Source organism: Lycorma delicatula, chromosome 3 (genome assembly GCF_047948215.1).
Source record: "Lycorma delicatula isolate Av1 chromosome 3, ASM4794821v1, whole genome shotgun sequence".
Classification (NCBI taxonomy): domain Eukaryota; kingdom Metazoa; phylum Arthropoda; class Insecta; order Hemiptera; family Fulgoridae; genus Lycorma; species Lycorma delicatula.
Window position 1 is genome coordinate 165709213 of NC_134457.1, and position 20032 is coordinate 165729244.

Below are 20032 nucleotides of genomic sequence, written 5' to 3' on the forward strand. Positions count from 1 at the left end.
TGTCAAATGTCTTCTCTACTTTTTTTTAATAAATTTTATTTAAACTAGATAAAATTATCAATGTTATTTATTTAATTTATCCCTGAGAATAGTTAAGAGGTAAAAGATTACATTAAAGAAAAAGAAGTCACAAACTCAATCTAAGGAGCAGTGAAAGAAGTTTATTAACTATCTTTGAAGCAAAGTATGTAGTCAAGTTTTACCATTTGCTTTTAGAAATAAAAAAAAAATGGAATGTGTGTAGTCTATTGCAAAGTTGTGCTTAATTTTTCTCATGGCAGTTCTTCAGTTGAGGGCAGCTTCTGTGTAAACAACCATCTCATTGTTTAAAATTTGTTGGAAAAGATTAGTGGCCTAATGAGATATAGAGATATAATATACAGAGACAAAAGTTAGGGATATTAAATGAAGTGACTATTCTAGAAAGGTATTACAGCTTGCTGAGAGCTTCAAGGAGAAAGTATCAATCTTGTTTAGAAAACTAACGGTAAAGAAGATAAAAGAATAAGAAAAAGGTGACATTGAAATTCAAGAAAAAACATAGTTACATGAACAGCTGATTTATATTAGGTATTAATATTTTTAGTCCATTGTTGTCATGTGAGATGTAAACAAACTTTTCATGTAACGAGTTTTTGTTGTGCATTACAAAAATTAGTGATACTAATTATGAGCAACATTGTGTAATCAAGTTTTGTGTTGACTTTGTTAGAATGCTTCTGAAACTTTTTGAAAATTGAAAAGGGCATATGGAGATGACGCTCTGTCACGAGCCCAAGTTTTTAGGTGCGTTAAAGCATTTTCAGACGACCAGGAATCAGTTGCAGACGATCCACGCTCTAGAAGACCGTTAATGTCAAAAACTGACGACAGTGTTGAGTGAATCAGAGACTTGATATGGTACAACTGGCGATTAACTGTCAGATTGATTACAGAACTGTAAATCAATATGTTTGCCAAGAAATTCTTGAAAGACTGTGGAAAAGAGTTGCCTGTGTGAGACCAGCCATCAAAGACAACTGGATGCTGCACCATGGCAATGCAACTTGTCATATTGCACTCTCAATTAATGAGTTATTGGCAAAGAAAAACATTCCTGTAGTTCCTCTATCACCTTATTCACGTGACTTGAGTCCCTGCAACTTTCCTGTTCACAACTTTAACATTTAACAAAACATCTCAAAGGACACCATTTTGGAATAGTAGAAAAGATTAAAAAAATATGTAATTGACCATTCGAAGGATATTTCGGTTTCTGAGTTCCAACACTGCTATGAAGAATGGAAAAACCATTTGAAACGTTGCAAGGTTTCCCAACGGAACTATTTCAAAAGTGATACACTCCATGTTTAATTGGATAGTAAATAAAAAGTTTTTCTGAACCAGTCTCATTACTTTCTTTACAGACCTCGTATCTGCAAGTGGAATATCTTCTTGGCGGAAGGAAAAAAGCATCTATGACATTATCACCAAGAAGACCACACACCACACGTTAATGAAAAAGGGCATTGGAAATGACTTGTAGCAGTCTCATGGGGATTTTCTTCTGCCCATGTCTGAGTGTTAAAATAATTTACAATGTCGTTTTTTGTAAAACAGGATTCATCAGTAATTAGAATATTGCTTAAGAAATTAGAATGATGTTTACATTTTCTAATTAACCGTCAACAGAATTTTATCCCTTTATCAAAATCAGGCGGTAATAACTCTTGTATATGTGTTCCATGGAATGGGATCAATTGTTACCCCTGTAATGTTGCCACACACTTGATTGCAAAACATAAACGCAGTGGGACATTATTGTACCATATTCAATATTGCTTCATCAGCGTTGGCATTTCTCCAAAACATTCATGACCAGTATCAAATCATGGTTGAAGCATATCTGTTTCTCGAACTCGCCTCTCCAAAACCTCAAATGTTTTATGATTCTGTACTTTTCAATTTGGATAATTTTCCCAATATTCATACACAGCAGCCAATCCATTTTTATTTACTTTACCGTAAATTAACATGTCCGTCAACTCTTCAAATAAAAACAAATTTGTGGTATCATCCATGGTGAATGATTGACCAAACAATCACAGCACAAACACCTTTCAAATGAATATTCAAATACTAGACGCTAAACTTAATTGTTGATCAGCTCTTATTGCTAACCTTGATAAAGTAAACATTTTTAACATGTTTCAGAAAGATGTCTTTCAAAATTTATTTTTACAATTTTCAGCATTATATGTAAATTGTTCTGTTTAAAATCATATCACTTTTCCAATCCAGTTTGTTAGTTTTGTTTTTTATTAAAGTTGAACTTCTCAAATGTGTGTTTAATTTTAATAGATGTTATGTACTTCAATATTCTCCGAATTAAATTCTCTACAATGATGACTAGCAATTTTTATTTGTTTATTAGTAAATTAACTAAGTTATTTTATTCCAAACCTAAAAAATTATATTTTCCAATAAAACATTTTTGTGTTTTACCCTGCTTTTCCTAAAAACCTGAATGAGATAGAGGTCTGGAACCATTTTTTTTATTTAGTTTCTTAGATGAGAAACCTCAGGGAAGCAGCAAATTTACCAGTCGATTTGTAGCCAAGAATTTTAGTACAGTTTAATTTCACAGAAGGAACAGGTAGCAGGGCTAAATGTTTCACAAGCCTAAATTCTAACGAATTGTTTTCTGACCTATTATGTTTATGTAAAGTTTTTTCTTATTTTTTGGCTATAAAATCATCTCCAATGAGATTACCATGCAGTTTGGAATTACTCTTTACTTATACAGATTTCAATTATTTTTGCTTGCACATAAATGTTTTTTCTTACACACTAACTTAAGTGTGTAAGAAAAAATGGGTATTTTGTTACAATAGTTGACAAGAAAATCATATAAAAGACAGAAGTTAGTACATGAAGCTAATAGGTTGACTGAGTGGTATATAATTAAGCTAAAGATTATTAAAAGCATTTTATTCAAAATTATTTTCTTAGCATAATTTGTAGATAATAGAAAATTTATTGTTCTTACACTTGATAAGTGATGCAGGCCAAATATCAATTAAGTATTATATACAAGATAAAGGTCTCACCATGGGTTCTCCACTTTCTGCAATATTGGCTAATATAATTATAAATGACCTAGAAAATAATAATTTATGTAACATTATTAACAAATATCAAATTTTACTGTATAAAAGATACATTGATGACATTTTTTTTAGTTATATAAGATGATGAAAGTAAAATATTAAATGAAATGAATTCTTTAAATAGTAATATCAAGTTTACCTTAACTCAAGAGAATAATAGTATAAATTTTTTTAGATATGAAAATTAACAAAGATTATAAAAGTAAACTAAATTTTGACATTTTTAGGAAACCCACCTAGCAAAATACAATAATCCATTATGAATCCTTTCATCCTTGGAACCAAAAAATGGCCACATTAATAATACCTTAATATATAGAGCCTTAAAATATTTAAAGTAAGATATAAAATTAAAAACGGAAATAAATAATAACTACATCGCCGTAATGAACGGATATAAAAAAATTTAACAGATAAATTACATAATAGAATAAAATACAAAATTTTCATAAAAGATTAATAAAATTAAGGATGTAAGCTTCTGGTCCCTGGTCAGGCGCCATTTTGTAAGCTTCTATACTACACCAAATTAAAATTTTTTTACAAAAATAAAAATTTTTAAAGAATTTGTTTAAAAAAAATGAATTTACTAATGTTGGGATTTGCGAAACAATGTACTAAAACTATGCTGCTTGATAAGTTTATATCCTAAGATTGCTCTCTTGAGTTTTACATAAAACTAGTTACAGTAACTCAACACATCAAAAAATGTTACCAACAGCAATGAATAATTATACATTATTTATTGATTATGAAACATTATAAATAAAAATTACAAAATAACAAACAAACATATAAAAGGAACATATAAAACAAACTCTTTTGCATAATGGATGTTTGGCTCAGAATACCCATTATTAATGTACTTGAAACTCATAGAACCCTTATTATTTATCAATTTGAATTTTGATATTTGCATATCAGAATTTCACAAATCATCTTATTAATACTTAACTAATACAGAATTGGCCAATCCGAAATTAATTCTAGTTATAGTTTTGAATATAATTTATCATTATAACAAGTAACATTTTTAATAGTTCTTTATTAAATAGTCGACAGATTAGTAATATTGTAATGGATTCATTGAAGTATTTTTGTGGAGAGGCCTTTAATAATAATTTATCATACCTGTATCCAGAATAAAGCGTAAATTGCAAACCTCCTGCACAGTTTTCCAAACATAAACTGCGTCTTTCCGATGGTCCCCCAGTCTAACCCCCACCACCATTTCTGAGAATTACTCAGTCTATGTGAGTGCGTGTACACACACTAACGTAACGCTTTCTGTGGGAAAAGTTTGTTCCCATTGAGAGCATGATGTCATACTATGATAACATTTTATTTTTAGGAAGAATGTGCGATAGGAAATGAATCATGCCGTGATAATCCATAATCAGTCTTCTCTGAATAAATTCATTTAACCTTGCACTTTTAAAATTGTCCGTCAACGTAATACAAAATTTATAAAATAAAAATATATAATACAAATAAAGTAACAAATTTAATTAGCCCTATGAGCCTATTTTAGTCTAAATTTATAATGGTTACAAACAATAGCAGTGGCAAGATATTAAAATCAAGTGTAGGGCAAAAATTATAGAAATTTCAACAGAATATTTAAATTATTTGCTTTAAAAACTGTATATATAACCAATAATAAAACATATAAACAATACAGATCTATCTAAAGCAATAAAAAATGGTAATAATTTAGATGGACAAGGCGTATATAGCTCAAAATTTGCAGATTGTGAATTAAAATACATTGGAAAGACCAGTCAGTCATTCTCAGTTAGAATACAAGAACATATCAATGGAATAAAAAAAGGTCAAAAGAAAAATCTAATTTCGCTAAGCATATTATAAATAACAACCATAATTATAACCCAGATAATTTTATTGACATTCTTGATTTTTCAAATAATATACACATTACCAATAACTTAGAAAAGTACCAATTTATCTTAATAATGATAAATTAATAAATGAACAGACAAGAATTGAAAATGATGTATTATATAAACAAGTACTAAACAATAACTATAGAGTGAGTTGACCATACCGTTCCCCTCCCATTTTACCATAACGGTGGAGACATTCATTATGACAGGACATTAAATTGACACAATTTTAATACATGACGACCAACTTTATATATTTTACACACTTTACACAATAATTCTACTCATGACGACCAAGTTTTAGTTAATAAAAATAAAAATTTTAAGTTCCTAAAGATGTAATTCGTTTCCGAAAGCACTAGTACATATTAAAGGATTGTTGGTAAGTGGGTTTAAATATCAATTACTATTGAACTGGTCATTTATTATTAAAACTGAATAGAATAGTTGTGTTAAAGATCCACAAAAAGTGTGTTTCAGTATTCACAGGCAAAAAATAAATTGATTAAAAGAATTAAGCTAAGATTAGTTGCAAAAAAAAATTATTGCATGAAAGAAAAACTAAAATGTTTTTAATCCTTTTTAAAATAAGTGTTCTAGAAGTTGGTATTTGTAATTTAAATTTTTATAATTGTTCCAAAGTCTAGATATATTCTGTAATAGTGCCTTATATTCTATGCGATGTAATATACAGTATGTAAATTATAAAATACAGTGTAGATATGAATTCTGTAATATTCATATTTATCTACTTAATGCACTAAGTAAAAAATGTATATCTCTTAGAAGAAAAGGAACTGAATAAATCCTTATGGCTTACTGTCAGAAATCTCAAGAAGAAGTACTAATCATTATTTATTCGTATTAGCTATTATAATTCAGTATTTTCATTTTCATAAACTATTTATTATAATCCAGTGATTAAGTTATTTATTATATTATTATCTATACTTTCAGAATTGGCAAGAGGTGGTTGTATGAGTGAATTTAAATGGAATAGTGGAGGAAGTTTAGAAGGAAAAGAATGGGGAGAACACCTTCCAACTGATGCTGCTGTGAGTTATTTGCAAAATTTATTTCCACCTGTTTTAATGATATTTCCATTGACCTCAAATAGAATAGTATTGTCTCTACCTTTCATCCAGAAGTTTTTGAGATCAAACCCTAATCGGGCTTGCCATTTTTCCACAGTATATTTCTTATAACAAAAAAGGAATAGGGAAGTTGCAACTGGACATAGCCATTTGGTTATTTGAGAAATAATAAATAAATATATGATAATCATGTAACCATAAATTTGTAATGCTTCATTCATCATTCTATTGTAAATATCTTATCTTATTTTCTAAATTAAGTCAAAATATATAAGTAAAATTGAAAAAGTTGTATACCTTATTACTTAACACACCGTGAAAAATTATTGGATATTTAATCAACCAGCTTTAAATAATGTTCTTCATGAACCTCAACAATGAAGGTGTTTTGATTAATGGGAAAATATTTAAAAGATTTGTTACTGATTGAAACTGTAAAAAAGGTCATTTATAATCATTAGGTCTGACAGTATTTTTATGCAATAACTGTTTTTAAAACTAATTGAAAATATTTGTTATAATGAACAATCAAATTAAGCCCTTGAAATTATTCAAGTATGTTACTTTTTAAGATTTTATATGTATATATTTATTTGTTTATCTCGTATATTTGCTATAGAAAATTCTTAATAAAACAACATTCCGAACTGTATGAAAAAACAAAAGATTAGTCCATGAGAATTGAACTATAATTATACAAAACCTTTTTAAATATTACAAAATCATAAAAAAATAAATTATTGATTTGGAAAGGAAATCTGTAAAAATGTTAATAAATAATTACACTGATAATGCTGCTACAAATGCTTAAACTACAAATGATAATGAATTGCACCTGATTTTTTGAACTGGAAAGGAAAGAGGTGTTTTATGTTTTTTTTATGCCATTTGCACATTAAAATAGATTCTGGAATCTGAATAGCATCACATTTTCAAGTTGTCATCTAATAAAGTTATGTGTTACATCAATATAATTTTAGCACATAAAAGACATACTATGTACTTATTCAAGACTGATTTCCTATATTATTGATGTTAAGACTTTAACTACATGCTGCAGTTAAAATACAGTTACAGTATAAAGTTCATTGTATTTATCTGAACAATAAGGGGAACTCCTAGATTCATGCTTGAAGGAATGGGATTTAGTAGACATAGTAAAATGTCATTGTGTAAAAACAGAAACCAAAACTTAATGAAACTCTTCAATGTGGATGGCTTAATTAATTAATTAATTTGTTTCTGCTGTGATGGCTGAGTTTGATGAGCATTATATTGGCTGTTGATAATGGCATTTATTTGTAGTCTTTCAAAAATAGTTTAAAGTCACTGTTGCATTATTCAAATAAGTTTACCTTTCTACCAGTAGTCCTTTTCTTTTTCCTGTTTAGCCTCTGGTAATTACCTTTCAGATAATACTTCAGAGGATCCTCTACCAGTAGTCCACGGTGCAGGAATGAAGAAAACATTTGGAAGTGCATTACTTATTTTGAAAACTATTAAGAATGATGAACATTTATGGTGATATGAAATTTCTCAATCTACATGATGGGCTTCTCAGTCTATATGATGGTTTTACAAAATACTCTTTCGTAAGTTTATGGAACAATTTGCTACCAATCAGCATTGCTTAACTTTGTTAAAGACTTACCAAAGAAAGAAATAATTTAATTAAGGACAACAAAATTTTAGGAATATACCTCTTTTTGGACTTAATCAAGCTATTTTACCATCTTTATGTATAAAACTATGAATAATGAAGAATTTTGTGGAAGTATTAGATTTCTGCACTTATATGATGCTAAGTTGAGAGAGGGAATATTCATTGGTCTGAAATCAGAAAATTAGTGTGTGTAATTTGATACCAAGCACCAATCTCTGTGATGAAATGTAGCATCTCAGTTTTTCATCTGGAGATCCTGGTTGGGCATATGGCATTTTTCATTTGCTACAAAATTACCATTTTCATATTCCCATACTTAAGATTTGTGGTGAAGTAATTCATTAAGCAAAAAATAAAATAAATAACTGAATTCTAAGAATTTACTTAGAGAAGATTTCTTAGTATATCAAAGAAAAAAGTAATTTCTCAGTTAAGTAGATGTATTGTAAAATAATTCAAACATTTTTAAAACGATTCAACATTTCATTCATTAACTTAACAAAAAGTGCATGCAATTGAATCTATGAATTTCAAAATGGCACAAGTCCATGATTTTTTTTTTTTTTTTGACAGAATCAATTCATAACTCAATGTACATTGTTTTTTCATCTAAAAATGTTTAAATTGATTTTCTGAAAATAATTTTTTTTTTAAGTTATTTCTTTCCTGCAGAATAGTTATACAGTAGGCTGTCAATAAACCAACAAATAGGCAGCCCTGGTGCCAGATTACGTACTGGAATAACCAACAGAAAACATTACATACTTTCATATACATTTATTAATTTGAATAACTGTTGTAATTTTACTAAGAAAATAATAATACAACTATTTACTTAACAGATAAATACTGGTCAATAGTAATTTGTTTTTTTGTTGCTTTAATTGACGGTTTAAAATTATTTTCTCGCAAACATTTTAATGTTAAAATATCAGCAGCTGACACTTTATTTTCTTCAGCCCACTTGATACGCATGTTAAACGCACTCAAAGAACTTTTGTGACCTATGATACTAATGAATAATGAAGGTATCACTTTTTTGCTGTCACTGTCTTCATCCTGATCCTTTCATTTGTGATTTTACTGCCGTAGAGCCACAAGCCTCAATGGCAGTAAAATCACAAGAAAGTTCCTTACCTGTGTGGTTAGTGAACGGATTCCACAGCACTACTTCTTAAATTTGTCAAACCATCTCTTGCACAGAAATATTCTTTCTTCATCATTTCTTTATAGAAAAGCTTAGTTTTTTCTTTGATAATTCCATCAGAAAGAGGAGTATATTTGGAACTTTCATGGATAAATCAAGCATAAAGTACATCTTCCATTAACAGAAACATGTGCCAGATTGTAATGTTTTCCGATCACTTTTATCTCTGACATCTACTTTTTCTATTTTTACCCGATTTCTTTTTGCAAGTCATGAGTTGTTGCATGTCCAGTTCCATGTAGTGAAGCTACGTTACCAATTTTTTCACCTTTGTCAATTTTGTAAGAATTTCTTTTTGAAATAGACTTAGCATTATGTGCTTATGTTTTTATAGTTTTGACATCTTCAAAACTATAAACAGCAAAATTCATTTACTGTCTAAGATATGGAAGACTGGACATGTTAAAACGAATATGACACTAAGCATGGCACACGATCATGCTATACTGAGACATGTAGTAAGATACTGTAAGAAGTTTAATGCTGTCTGTAGAAGTTGCCAGCTGGCGGCGCCACGCACTCCACTGCAGACATAGCTAATGATGTTGGCAACATCCATAATTACTGTAATGTAATATATTAGTGGATTCCACCTAACACAGCCTACTCACATAAAAATATCATATTTACCACTCAGCCTTGGCATCTCTGTGTTTTGTCAGTTGTGATGGTATGCATAAAAGTCAGAGGTAAAACAAAAAAAAAAAATAGTGTTATTACACGAATTGCCTCGGCAGTTAGATGAAAAGTGTCAGATTACCAAAGGTTGACTGATTACTGACACAAAGTAATCATGTTAGAAATCAACTTCATAGTTTTGGTTTTTTTAACTCGGGAATCATGTAAATTTAAGAAAAAAACATAAATAGGGGTAACTGTTTGTACCTATTGCCATATTTTTTATGATCTTTCAAAATTTTAAAAGATTAAGAATTTCTTATGGACCTTTATACATCTGTAAAAGCATTTTTCTCCTGTCCTGTTAAGGTTTGAATCTTGAATTTAAGTTCAGTTTAAATCTAGTAATTCCTATTCATATGACATACATACATATGATGCTAAATTTTGAAGTAAAAATAATGTATTAATGTGTAACATGAGTTTCTTTTTCTTAGTAAAAATTATGTTGTAGCATAAATTTAAGTATGTTGTTACTTTCTAGATTTAAAAGTGAAATGATTATAGGATTAGCTTCTACAAAATTTTTTAAAACCTGCTTTTTTTAAGTTTTGGCAATTATATTTTATTGCACACATCCACACTTGACAGCACAATAAAATTATGTATGTAAGAAAAAAGAGAGAACATGCATGCCTTTATTCATTTTGAATAAGAAAAATAAATTGATTAAAAATTGTTTAAGAAATAATAGCTGTATCATTGAATGAACTTAAGTATTGATCATACAAGTGATGTACCGAGTTCTGTAGTGACATTGATTTCTGTCACTACCTGAACAGCAGCTACTCCGTCCATGCCCAACTTGTCATTTAACATTATTTATATTTATTTTATTTGGGAATATATGCTTATCCCAATGCCATTTGCAATTAATTTCTTTGATGGTTAGCCAATGATTCTTTATTATGTAATATTATCTAACTGCTTTATTCCCAAAAGCCTCTTGATCTTACAGATTGTTTTTTGCTTTGGGAATTACTAAGCTTTTGGCAGAACTTGATGCAGTAATATTATTCAATGAGTTCTGTTATTATGTAGAAAATAAAAATTCAGCAAGTACTTGTTAACGGTAACAAGCACAATGACTGCTGGACAGCAGCTATGAAGTTACAAAAAGAAAAAACACGTAAGTTGCTTTCCAGGTTTTACTGCTTGCATTCAAATATTTTAAAGAAAAAGAATAATGATCTTTTGAATGGACTTTTTTAACAAATTTTGTATTCCTAAAACCTACATATTTTTGGGGGAGTTGAATTTGGAAAGTTATGACGAGATCAGAAAATCCTCATTGAGGGCTGAAAGATTAACCGTGTATCTGTATAATGATTAAGTAGAAAAATTAGTGATATACTGTAATAAATATTTCTCTGTAAAAGGTGATTTTTTATAGAAAAATAAATAAACTTTTTATTGTTAGGACCAAATACCTATATTTTAATTAATACCTGCTTTTAACTTATTTCAGCAAACCGTTCTTTACTTTCCTGACAAATCTTGTACGTTTTGATGTTTTATTGAAATGAAATTTAATTAAAATATTGGGGTAAAATCATATGTTTGGTTCATGTTTAAATTGCTTAATCTTGTAACTAGTTAATATACATTTATAGAAAAAGTGAAATATTTGTTAAGTTTTGTACTGAAACAGTTATGTATAAAAGTTGTTTTTTTTACAGTTGGTATTGCACTTGTGGTCCACTTATTTGGATTCACAACTGCCTCCACTCCCATCTATGCCAGATGGACGTCCATTCTCTTCTTTGTATTTAATTAAGAGCCCAAATAAACCAACAAAAGTACCTCTGGCCATTAGCCAAGTCTCTGAATATCCACCGCATTATCAGTTAATTACTGGTGAAGAAGTTCATCATGTTCCAAAGGTATATCAAAATGAAATAATCTTAATAATTTACATAGAAAAACATACCTCGATACAAGTTTAATTTTAATACTATCAGTAGAGTTTTAATTAACTTTTTAACTTAAGTTTTTTAAACATGGCATAGGTGGTATATAATAGTTATATAAAAATAAATGAAACTCAACTTGACCAACAATTTGTCCACATTCTCTTTTCTAGCACTTTTGGTCATTCAACCATTCTCAGGAAAAGTTATTCTTCAATTTCCGATCATTAAAATTAAATTATGTAAATTTATAAAATGTTAAATCACAACTGGTCATCAGTATAAAGTTAGTCATGTCTGTTATGTAAGAAGATTGTTGAAGATGTTATTAGCATAAAAACTGCAACCTTCTTACATACCAGACATGACTAACTCTATACTATGAGAACCAGTTGTGATTTTAACATTTTATAAATTTACATTTTACATATTTAATTTTAATAATCTCAAATTGAAGAATAACTTTTCCTGAGGATGGTTGAATGACCAAAAGTGCTAGAAAAGTGAACGCGGATGAATTGTTGGTAAGGTTGAATTTCATTTATTTATGTATAAATAACTTTTTAACTAGTAATTAATTTTTTAATATTATTTATTAACAGTTATTAACATTGATTTGTTAGATATTTCATTGATAACATTTTAAATCAAATATGTAACATTTTTAAATTAAATAAAAAATTTGTATTTATTGTGTATATTTTTGTCTTCCCATGAGTCATAGTGAATCGCACAGAATTTGGTGTTAAATTATACATCAGATGATGGAGCTGTATAGCAGCAGAGTAGCTTAGTTTATTTTAGTGGCTGCGATAGTGAATATACACCTCTTTAATTTAATGATTTTAATTTTTTATTATAAAAATTGTTCTAAGAAGCATAGATGTATGTGAAAGTACTTAAAAAAGCTGACAAAAAAGCAGTAAAGTAAAACTGTAAAAAACAAAGTAATTGTTAATGTTTACATTGTTCTGTTAGATATTTCACTGATAACATTTTAAACAATTAGTTTAAAATTACATTTAATGGAAAATTATTATCTATTTCTTGATTACATTTTATTATGTATGAATTGGAATTCTTAATATCAAGTATTAAATATTTAATTTTTATATCACTTTATACTTTTAGCCTGTACAAGAATCATGTAAGACTTTAATTAGAGCAGAGAAAAGGTGAACTTAGTAAAAGACATCTATTGCAATAAGTGAACTTAAAACATTATAATGAGCTAAATATGTAATACAAATTTCAACTAATACAGTAAAGAAACTAATTATTAAATTATCTATTACATTTTATACTTGCTTAGCCAGATTTTGGTAGCGTATATAAAAGCAACAAACACATGTTCTTGCGAACATTTGTTTGTTAATATAAATAGGTGAATAGAGAAGTTTGTGGCAGTATCATAAATAAATATTTGATTGTATTATAAATATACAGTCAGGGTTGACTGACCATATATTAAGATATGCGGGTTTAGTTGATTAGGAAGATGTGTGGGTGGTAAAATATTTTAAGTTAGTAGATGTATGATACAGTAATTATGTCAAGGTTTAAAGATTAGCATCAAATCTCTCAAATGATTGATGCTGAAATCCGTTATTTGTAGCCTTATTTCTTATATTTAACTGTAAGTATCTTACATAACAGTAATTTAATATTACTCTCTATTAACACTTAGAAGATAATCTTAATTTAGATAAAAATATAAATAAATTGAACATAAATAATCATGAAACAATTTATGTAATTGTTAGATATATGCTATACTGTTGTTTCAGGGTCGTAATAATCTGTTCTACACAATTCTCTTGTTTCTTCATCATATAAAAACAAAAGAGCATGGGATGCTAGGACGAATGAATCTTGGAGGCTCTGGAGTTAATATGTTATGGGTGATTGAAAATTAATTTTTGTAATCTGTATTAAATTTTGTATTGTCACTAACAATTTACATGTTGATGATGTGAAATGACTCAATTCAATTTTTACACTGCTGTAATTTTATTAAGTATTTACAATTATATATTTATTGATGTATTTTGTTAGAAATAATTCTTGCTAGATTAATTCTAAGACTGTTCAATAGTTAGAATTAATTGTTGTATATATGATGTCTTGTAATTGTTACAGAAGTTAATAAATTGTGTATAATTTTAGATTTGTGCACTTCACATAGATTGGTAGATTTCTATATATCTGTAATTAAAACTTAGTACCCTCTCTACTCACAACATCTTATCAGGTTAATAAACTGGCACTAATTAGTCCGTTATTTTAATTCTTGTGTATATAGTACATCTGAACAAGCCAGATGAGTAATGTACAAAATAATTTAAAACACTTCCTTGGTGAATGATTATGCTTAATAAAATTATTTGCAACTTAGACTATATTTTAAATAAGGGCCTGTAGTCAACAAGTATTTTGGAATTAGAAAAAATTCTAGTGATTTATTTGTTTACTAAATTCTCTAAAAGGTCTGGCGACAAGTATTCACAAATTAACAATATGTTATAATGTAAATAAATAAATATTTTTGTTTATTTTAACATTAATTTTTTTTAATTTTTACAGTTCTGTTATTTAAACTTAATGTTAAATTAAAAAGCAAAGATTAATTTGAAACTGTAAAATTATTAGATTTTAATTGTGAAAGAGTAGAGAGAGCAAAAAATATCATGTTTGATGAAAAACTTATTTTTTAATGTTTTGTTCATAAGTTTAGCAATGAATTTTTTTCTATTTATTTATTGAAAATTACATATAAAATGTTATTCAACATATTTATCCCTGACACAGCTAGCAAAAGAAACCTGGAGTGTTAGTTGTGTGAGTTCATATCATTATAACAGGATGATTAATAAAATAACTAATTAAAAATACAATATTTAACTAAACAAAAATACATTATTTTTTACATCATGATACTTAAAATTAAAAAAGACATAAAAAATATAAATTGAAAAATTAAGTTAAATAAAACAGACTTAAAGAAAAAAATTGATCTGGGCACCACATGACTTCTTTGTGTGCCTATTAAATTACATATATACATTTTTTTTAATGAAAAATACATAGGATTTTATTTCATTAATTATTTCTGATATTTTTTCATTTTTTTTTTATTATTGAATTATTTATTGTAAACATTTTTACAATCAGAAGTTAATAATTATTAATAATCAATACATTTAAATTAAAAAAAAGAAGATTAAGTCTTATTTGAACTGATGTATCTTCTTCCCCCTTCTAAGATCCCAATATTTCATTAATTAAAATTTCATTTGGTTATAACTGGAACCAATGAAAATAAGTACCACTTATGATATATCATTGAAAAGCTCTCAATGAGGGATTTTTACTGCAGTTAAGAAAAAGTCCAAAATCCAAATTTTGGATTTTGGGCTTTTTTGAACACTTTTGGTTCAGTCGATTGTAATCAAAAGTGGAGGTGCACAACTAGATGTTACAACAGTCCTAAATCCAAAATTTCAACATCCTACAGGTAATCGTTTTTGAGTTATGTGAGATATACAGACGTCATGCCGAAACTAGTCAAAATGGATATTTCCGTTGAAATCTAAAAATCAAAATTTTTCAAGACCACAGTACTTCCTTTACTTCATACAAAAAGTAAAAATACGTAGAACCAGAATGTAAAATTATTTAAATTTACATTGAAATCAAATAAAATACAATAAGTTCATAATATAGAAAGTGAGAAAAAGGTAATTCCATAATGGAGAAATAAAAAAAAATGCATGATAAGACAATAAGAAATATTCATAAGATAAGACAACTGAATACTATTATGAATTTATACTGCCTTAGCATTTACTTAAACATGCACAATTGTATATATATAGATTTTTAATGTTAAGTATTATATTAATTAATGTTAAGTATTATATTTTGTTGTATGCTATTCATTATAACATGTTAAATTTATTGTTGTAGTGTGTTTATTTTTGCCTTTCAATTTGGTAATTTAAAATATATATTGTGTTTCACCCATTCATATATTTTTTTGGATTAGATTACTATTTATTATTTGAATTTCAAAATGATGGGGACTTAGATAGAAAATATACTAGAGTAGTATGAAAATTGATGTTTACACATAGTTAATTTTGAAAAGAATGTGGTGTAAGTATTTGTTTCTGCTGAATGAGTATTGTATGGTGTATTTTTAAATTAAAGATCATTTATAGGTTTCTTTATGTACAGTGTTACTTTCTTGACATATATTTGTTTAAAAGTGGGTGCTTTAAATTCTTCAAATAAGGGTATACTGGGATGTATACCTTGGTCTACCAAGAGCTGCTCAAATTAAATATTTCTGTAGCATAAATATTTTATTAAGATGGGTATCATATGTGCCTCTTCATATCTCAATTTCATATTGAAAAAGTGAATGAGCATATGCAAAATATATAATTCTTATTATTTCAAGATCTTTAATTTTGTAAAAAGTATGAATAAGATATTTTAGTCTTGATGTTAAATACTGTACTTGGACATTCCACTTCATATGATCATCTAATATTATTCTGAAATATTTTATTGACTTGACTTCATTTATTAACTGACAACAGCAATTACTGTTTATCAATTCACTATTATTTACTAAACATGTATGTAGTTTTAGTTGAAATTCATGAGGGGGTTTGCCAGTTTCAATAGGCAAGAATGACATACTTCGTCTTATTTAGGTTTAGCGTAAGAATGTAGCTTTGAAATCTATTAAATTGTAAATATTTTAAACAAACCAAACCAGAATATAAATATAGCTCTGACCAGTGTGGAGCATTGGTCAGAGCAGTTTACTATATAACAGGAATATATTTTTATGGAGATTGTATTCTGTGTATTAATTTTTTCCCCACATTATTATTTATTTTTTTTTTTTTTTTAGTAGATTGTGGATTATTTAAAAGCAGATAGTTATGTGATTTAGATGATTAGATGTGTTTATTTGTAGTAAAAGAAAGTGTCTTGGTTTTCTGTAAATTTTGTTGATTGTTTTTGTAACCCAGATTTCACTTCCCTTTGTGAAATGAAGTCATACTGAAATTTTTAAGGCATTATATGTGGGATAAAATTGGTGGTTTCTCATGTTTTTTTCATCTGAAAAATCAAGTAGAACAGGTCACAGAACTGTATTTTCCATTGTTTTCATGATATCCTGTGTAAAACAGAAAAATTCAGTGATGAAAAAAATGAATTTTTTAGTTTTTGAAGTACAATAATTTTTTTAAATGCATAAATTCTATTATCAAAACTTGTAGAGAATTTAATACTGAGAAAATTGATGTAGTGTATGATAAAAAATCACCTTTTATTATTAAAAACAAAATTTTAAAGAAACATGTTATAAATTTGTAAAAGTTAAAAACAACTGTTTTAGTACAAATTTTTAGAGCTTTTTACAAATAAATCGTTGAAAAATTAAAATACTTCTAATTTACTTTAAAAAGAAATATTTACCGAGGTTTATACTGTATTAATTTATAATAAATGTTTGATCATTCCACCACTGACATCAATGTACTTTTCAATTTCTTTATTAACATTTTCTGTCGGCAGCCTAATGATATCTTTGCGTTCTTGATGAGGGCAGCAGCATTCAGAATGCGAGCAGTCAAGTCATCACATATGTTTACTTTTTGTTTATGTACCTTGAGTTTCATCTATTCCCATACAATCTAAGGGAGTTAGGTCTGGTGATCTAGGTGTCCAATTTACTGGCCCTCTACATCAAATCCATTTACTAGTAAATCTAGAAGAATGGTATTATTTCATTCATGAAATGTTTCCTTTTATCACCATGTACAGTTGACATTCAGATGAAACATGATTACTGGAAAGTGTACCATTCTCACAAAGATTAAAAATTCCACAAAGTACATTATGGTTTGAAACTCGTCCCAAGGATACCTTTCTCAGTATTTTTCCACTGTAGCTCTAGCACTTCAACCACAAAAAGCCATACAAAAAAAATTATATCAGCATATTCTACACGGGTGAAGAGATGCTGCATTTTTCAAAACAAAGAGTTTAAAATGGAATTTCATTTTTTTAAATTCCGATTCAATTGAACAAAATGTAGGTACAGTTTAGAGTACAACAAAAACACTACATAACTTGATTCTCAGAATTAATTAAAAAATCAAAATTATGTGAAAAAACTAAAATGTCGAACATTTATTATTGTTAAATGCAACCACAATTTTATGATAATGATTAGTAGAATTCAAATTAATTTTGGAACATTTAATGTTTTCAAACTAATTTTTCAAAAGTCTAAATTTATTGTACTAAAAACAGCTGTTTTTTACAAAGTAATATGATATTTCTGTTAAGTATTGTTCTGTTTTGTTTTTCATAATAAAAGTTGATTGTTTTGTTATTTTCATACACTTTATTACATAAATTTTCTCAAAGTTAAATTCTCTACAACCTTTGATAATAAAATTTATGCATTTATTAGTCATTTAACAAAGTTATTGTACTTCAGACCGAAAAAAGTGTTTTTTGTCACCAAATTTTTCTATTTTATGTTGGATATCATGAAATTTATGGGTGACAGTTCTTTGATCTATTTTATTCAATTTTTTAGGACAAAAATAAAAAAATCAAGTTTACTCCTTAAAAATTTTTCACTGGCCGTAACTTGATAATAAAGCGTTTTTGGACAGTGTTTTTATGAACTTCTTCCTTATTGCAAGCTCTAGAACCAGTTTCCAAATTATTTCCCCTTCTTCCTGAATCACCCTGATAAAATAAGCCTATACCTAATTCAGTTAGCTTATAGAGTTCAAGTAAACAGACTGTGTGTATGAGTGTTCAGGCAGCCTATTCACAAGCACTTCCTGTAGATCCTGATGCAAGGAAACTACACGATGTTAATATTCAACAACCACACACTATTACATTTTACAAAAATTATACATATAATTTATATAAATTAAGACATGTTAAGTGATCAATAAATATTTCTTATCTTGTTCAGCACATCTGATAACCCATTTATTCATTAAAATGGTTTATTATTACATAGTTTCCTTCAGTTTTTTAAGAGTTATGAAATTCGTCAATTTTCCACTAAAAAGTTCACTAATATTTTAGATTACATTTCTATGATAATAAATAATAAACTCAGTATTTGCCATCTGATTGCAAGAAATGAGATACAATGAGAAGCTCAATTTTGTTTTGTTTAGAAAAAAATCCAGTTCCGAATAATTTGGATGCAACAGTATCTGTTAGAAGAAGTTTTATACAATTTTTCCATTCCTGCTGGCCTGTTTTACCAATGGCTTTTAAGCATAAATTTTTAACCAGATATTTTAAAAATAGTATTCTCTGACTCTGTGTAACTTTTGATTTTTCCCCAAATTAACTTAATTGGGATGAGTTCACAATGATAGGGAGGTAATTGAAGCACAGTTTTACCACTGGATCTTGCTAAGTAATCAATTTTATACATATTAAAATTACTTTTAATACGTGAAACCCTGTGCAATAATTGGACCTTATTCATTCTCTTCAAAAATCTCTCCTTTTTAACTAAGCCAACATTTTGATATCATTCTTTTTCCAAGACATGGCTGGAATTTTTATTTTTTACATGAATAAGGGATGTTGCCCAAGACAATAATCGAATTATCTTCCAGAGGTAACGCAGTGCTAAACCATTTCTCAAAAGACGTTATGGTAGTTATCTTGTTATGATAGTCTCCTGTAGATTTAGATTAAAAAAACAGAGACCACCTCAGTGAAAAATCTGGTATCACTGCCAATATGCATAATTAATTGATGCCTACCTTTACCCGATGGAGCTTTATTATTGGTTGATAAGCTGCATAGAAAAACTTCTTTTGATGAATTCACAAAATTTTTCCAAACGAAACTTTTCATGTGACCTTTGTTGATCCAATTCTCATCCATATAATATATTCTATGGCCTTCTTGCCTCATATTCTTTATTTCAGTGTGGTAATGTCTTCGCCATATAATGATATCATCTCTATCATTTAATGCTCTTTCTTTTAATGATTTTTCATTTTTTAAATTCATACTTTTTAACAATTTATAAAAAGTTCTTCAGAAATCTTGCAGATCGTTATCATCATTTACAACTCAAAACCCTTTCTGTTATAGTCAGTTCATTTTGAAAATGAATTTCGTGTACTTTTTTACAAATCATGATTTTATTGAACTCATCAACTTTCTTCAATAGATCTGCTGGGTTTTGTTTTCTTAGGAGACCATAATTCATTAGTAGATTTATACTTGTAAATCACATTGTACATTGAATCAGCACAACTTCCACATATGAGACTAGGCTGATAAATTTTGCACACTAGCATGTTACACAGAGACAAAAGGTACTATCAAGTTGGGTGTAGCAGCACA

The 20032-nt window shown here is 27.9% G+C and overlaps 1 protein-coding gene across 3 annotated transcripts in view; it reads left to right on the forward strand.

The window, feature by feature from the left end:
- LOC142322167 (transmembrane protein 209) overlaps positions 1–13787 on the forward strand; it is a 61246-nt gene extending 47459 nt beyond the window's left edge. For all 3 annotated transcript variants that reach the window (XM_075360934.1, XM_075360933.1, XM_075360935.1), the window contains 3 exons: positions 6011–6108; positions 11375–11578; positions 13393–13787. In XM_075360934.1, coding sequence (XP_075217049.1) covers positions 6011–6108; positions 11375–11578; positions 13393–13521 — 431 coding nt within the window. In that variant the 3' untranslated portion in view covers positions 13522–13787. The remainder of the gene's footprint in view (positions 1–6010; positions 6109–11374; positions 11579–13392) is intronic.
- The last annotated feature ends 6245 nt before the right edge of the window (positions 13788–20032 follow it).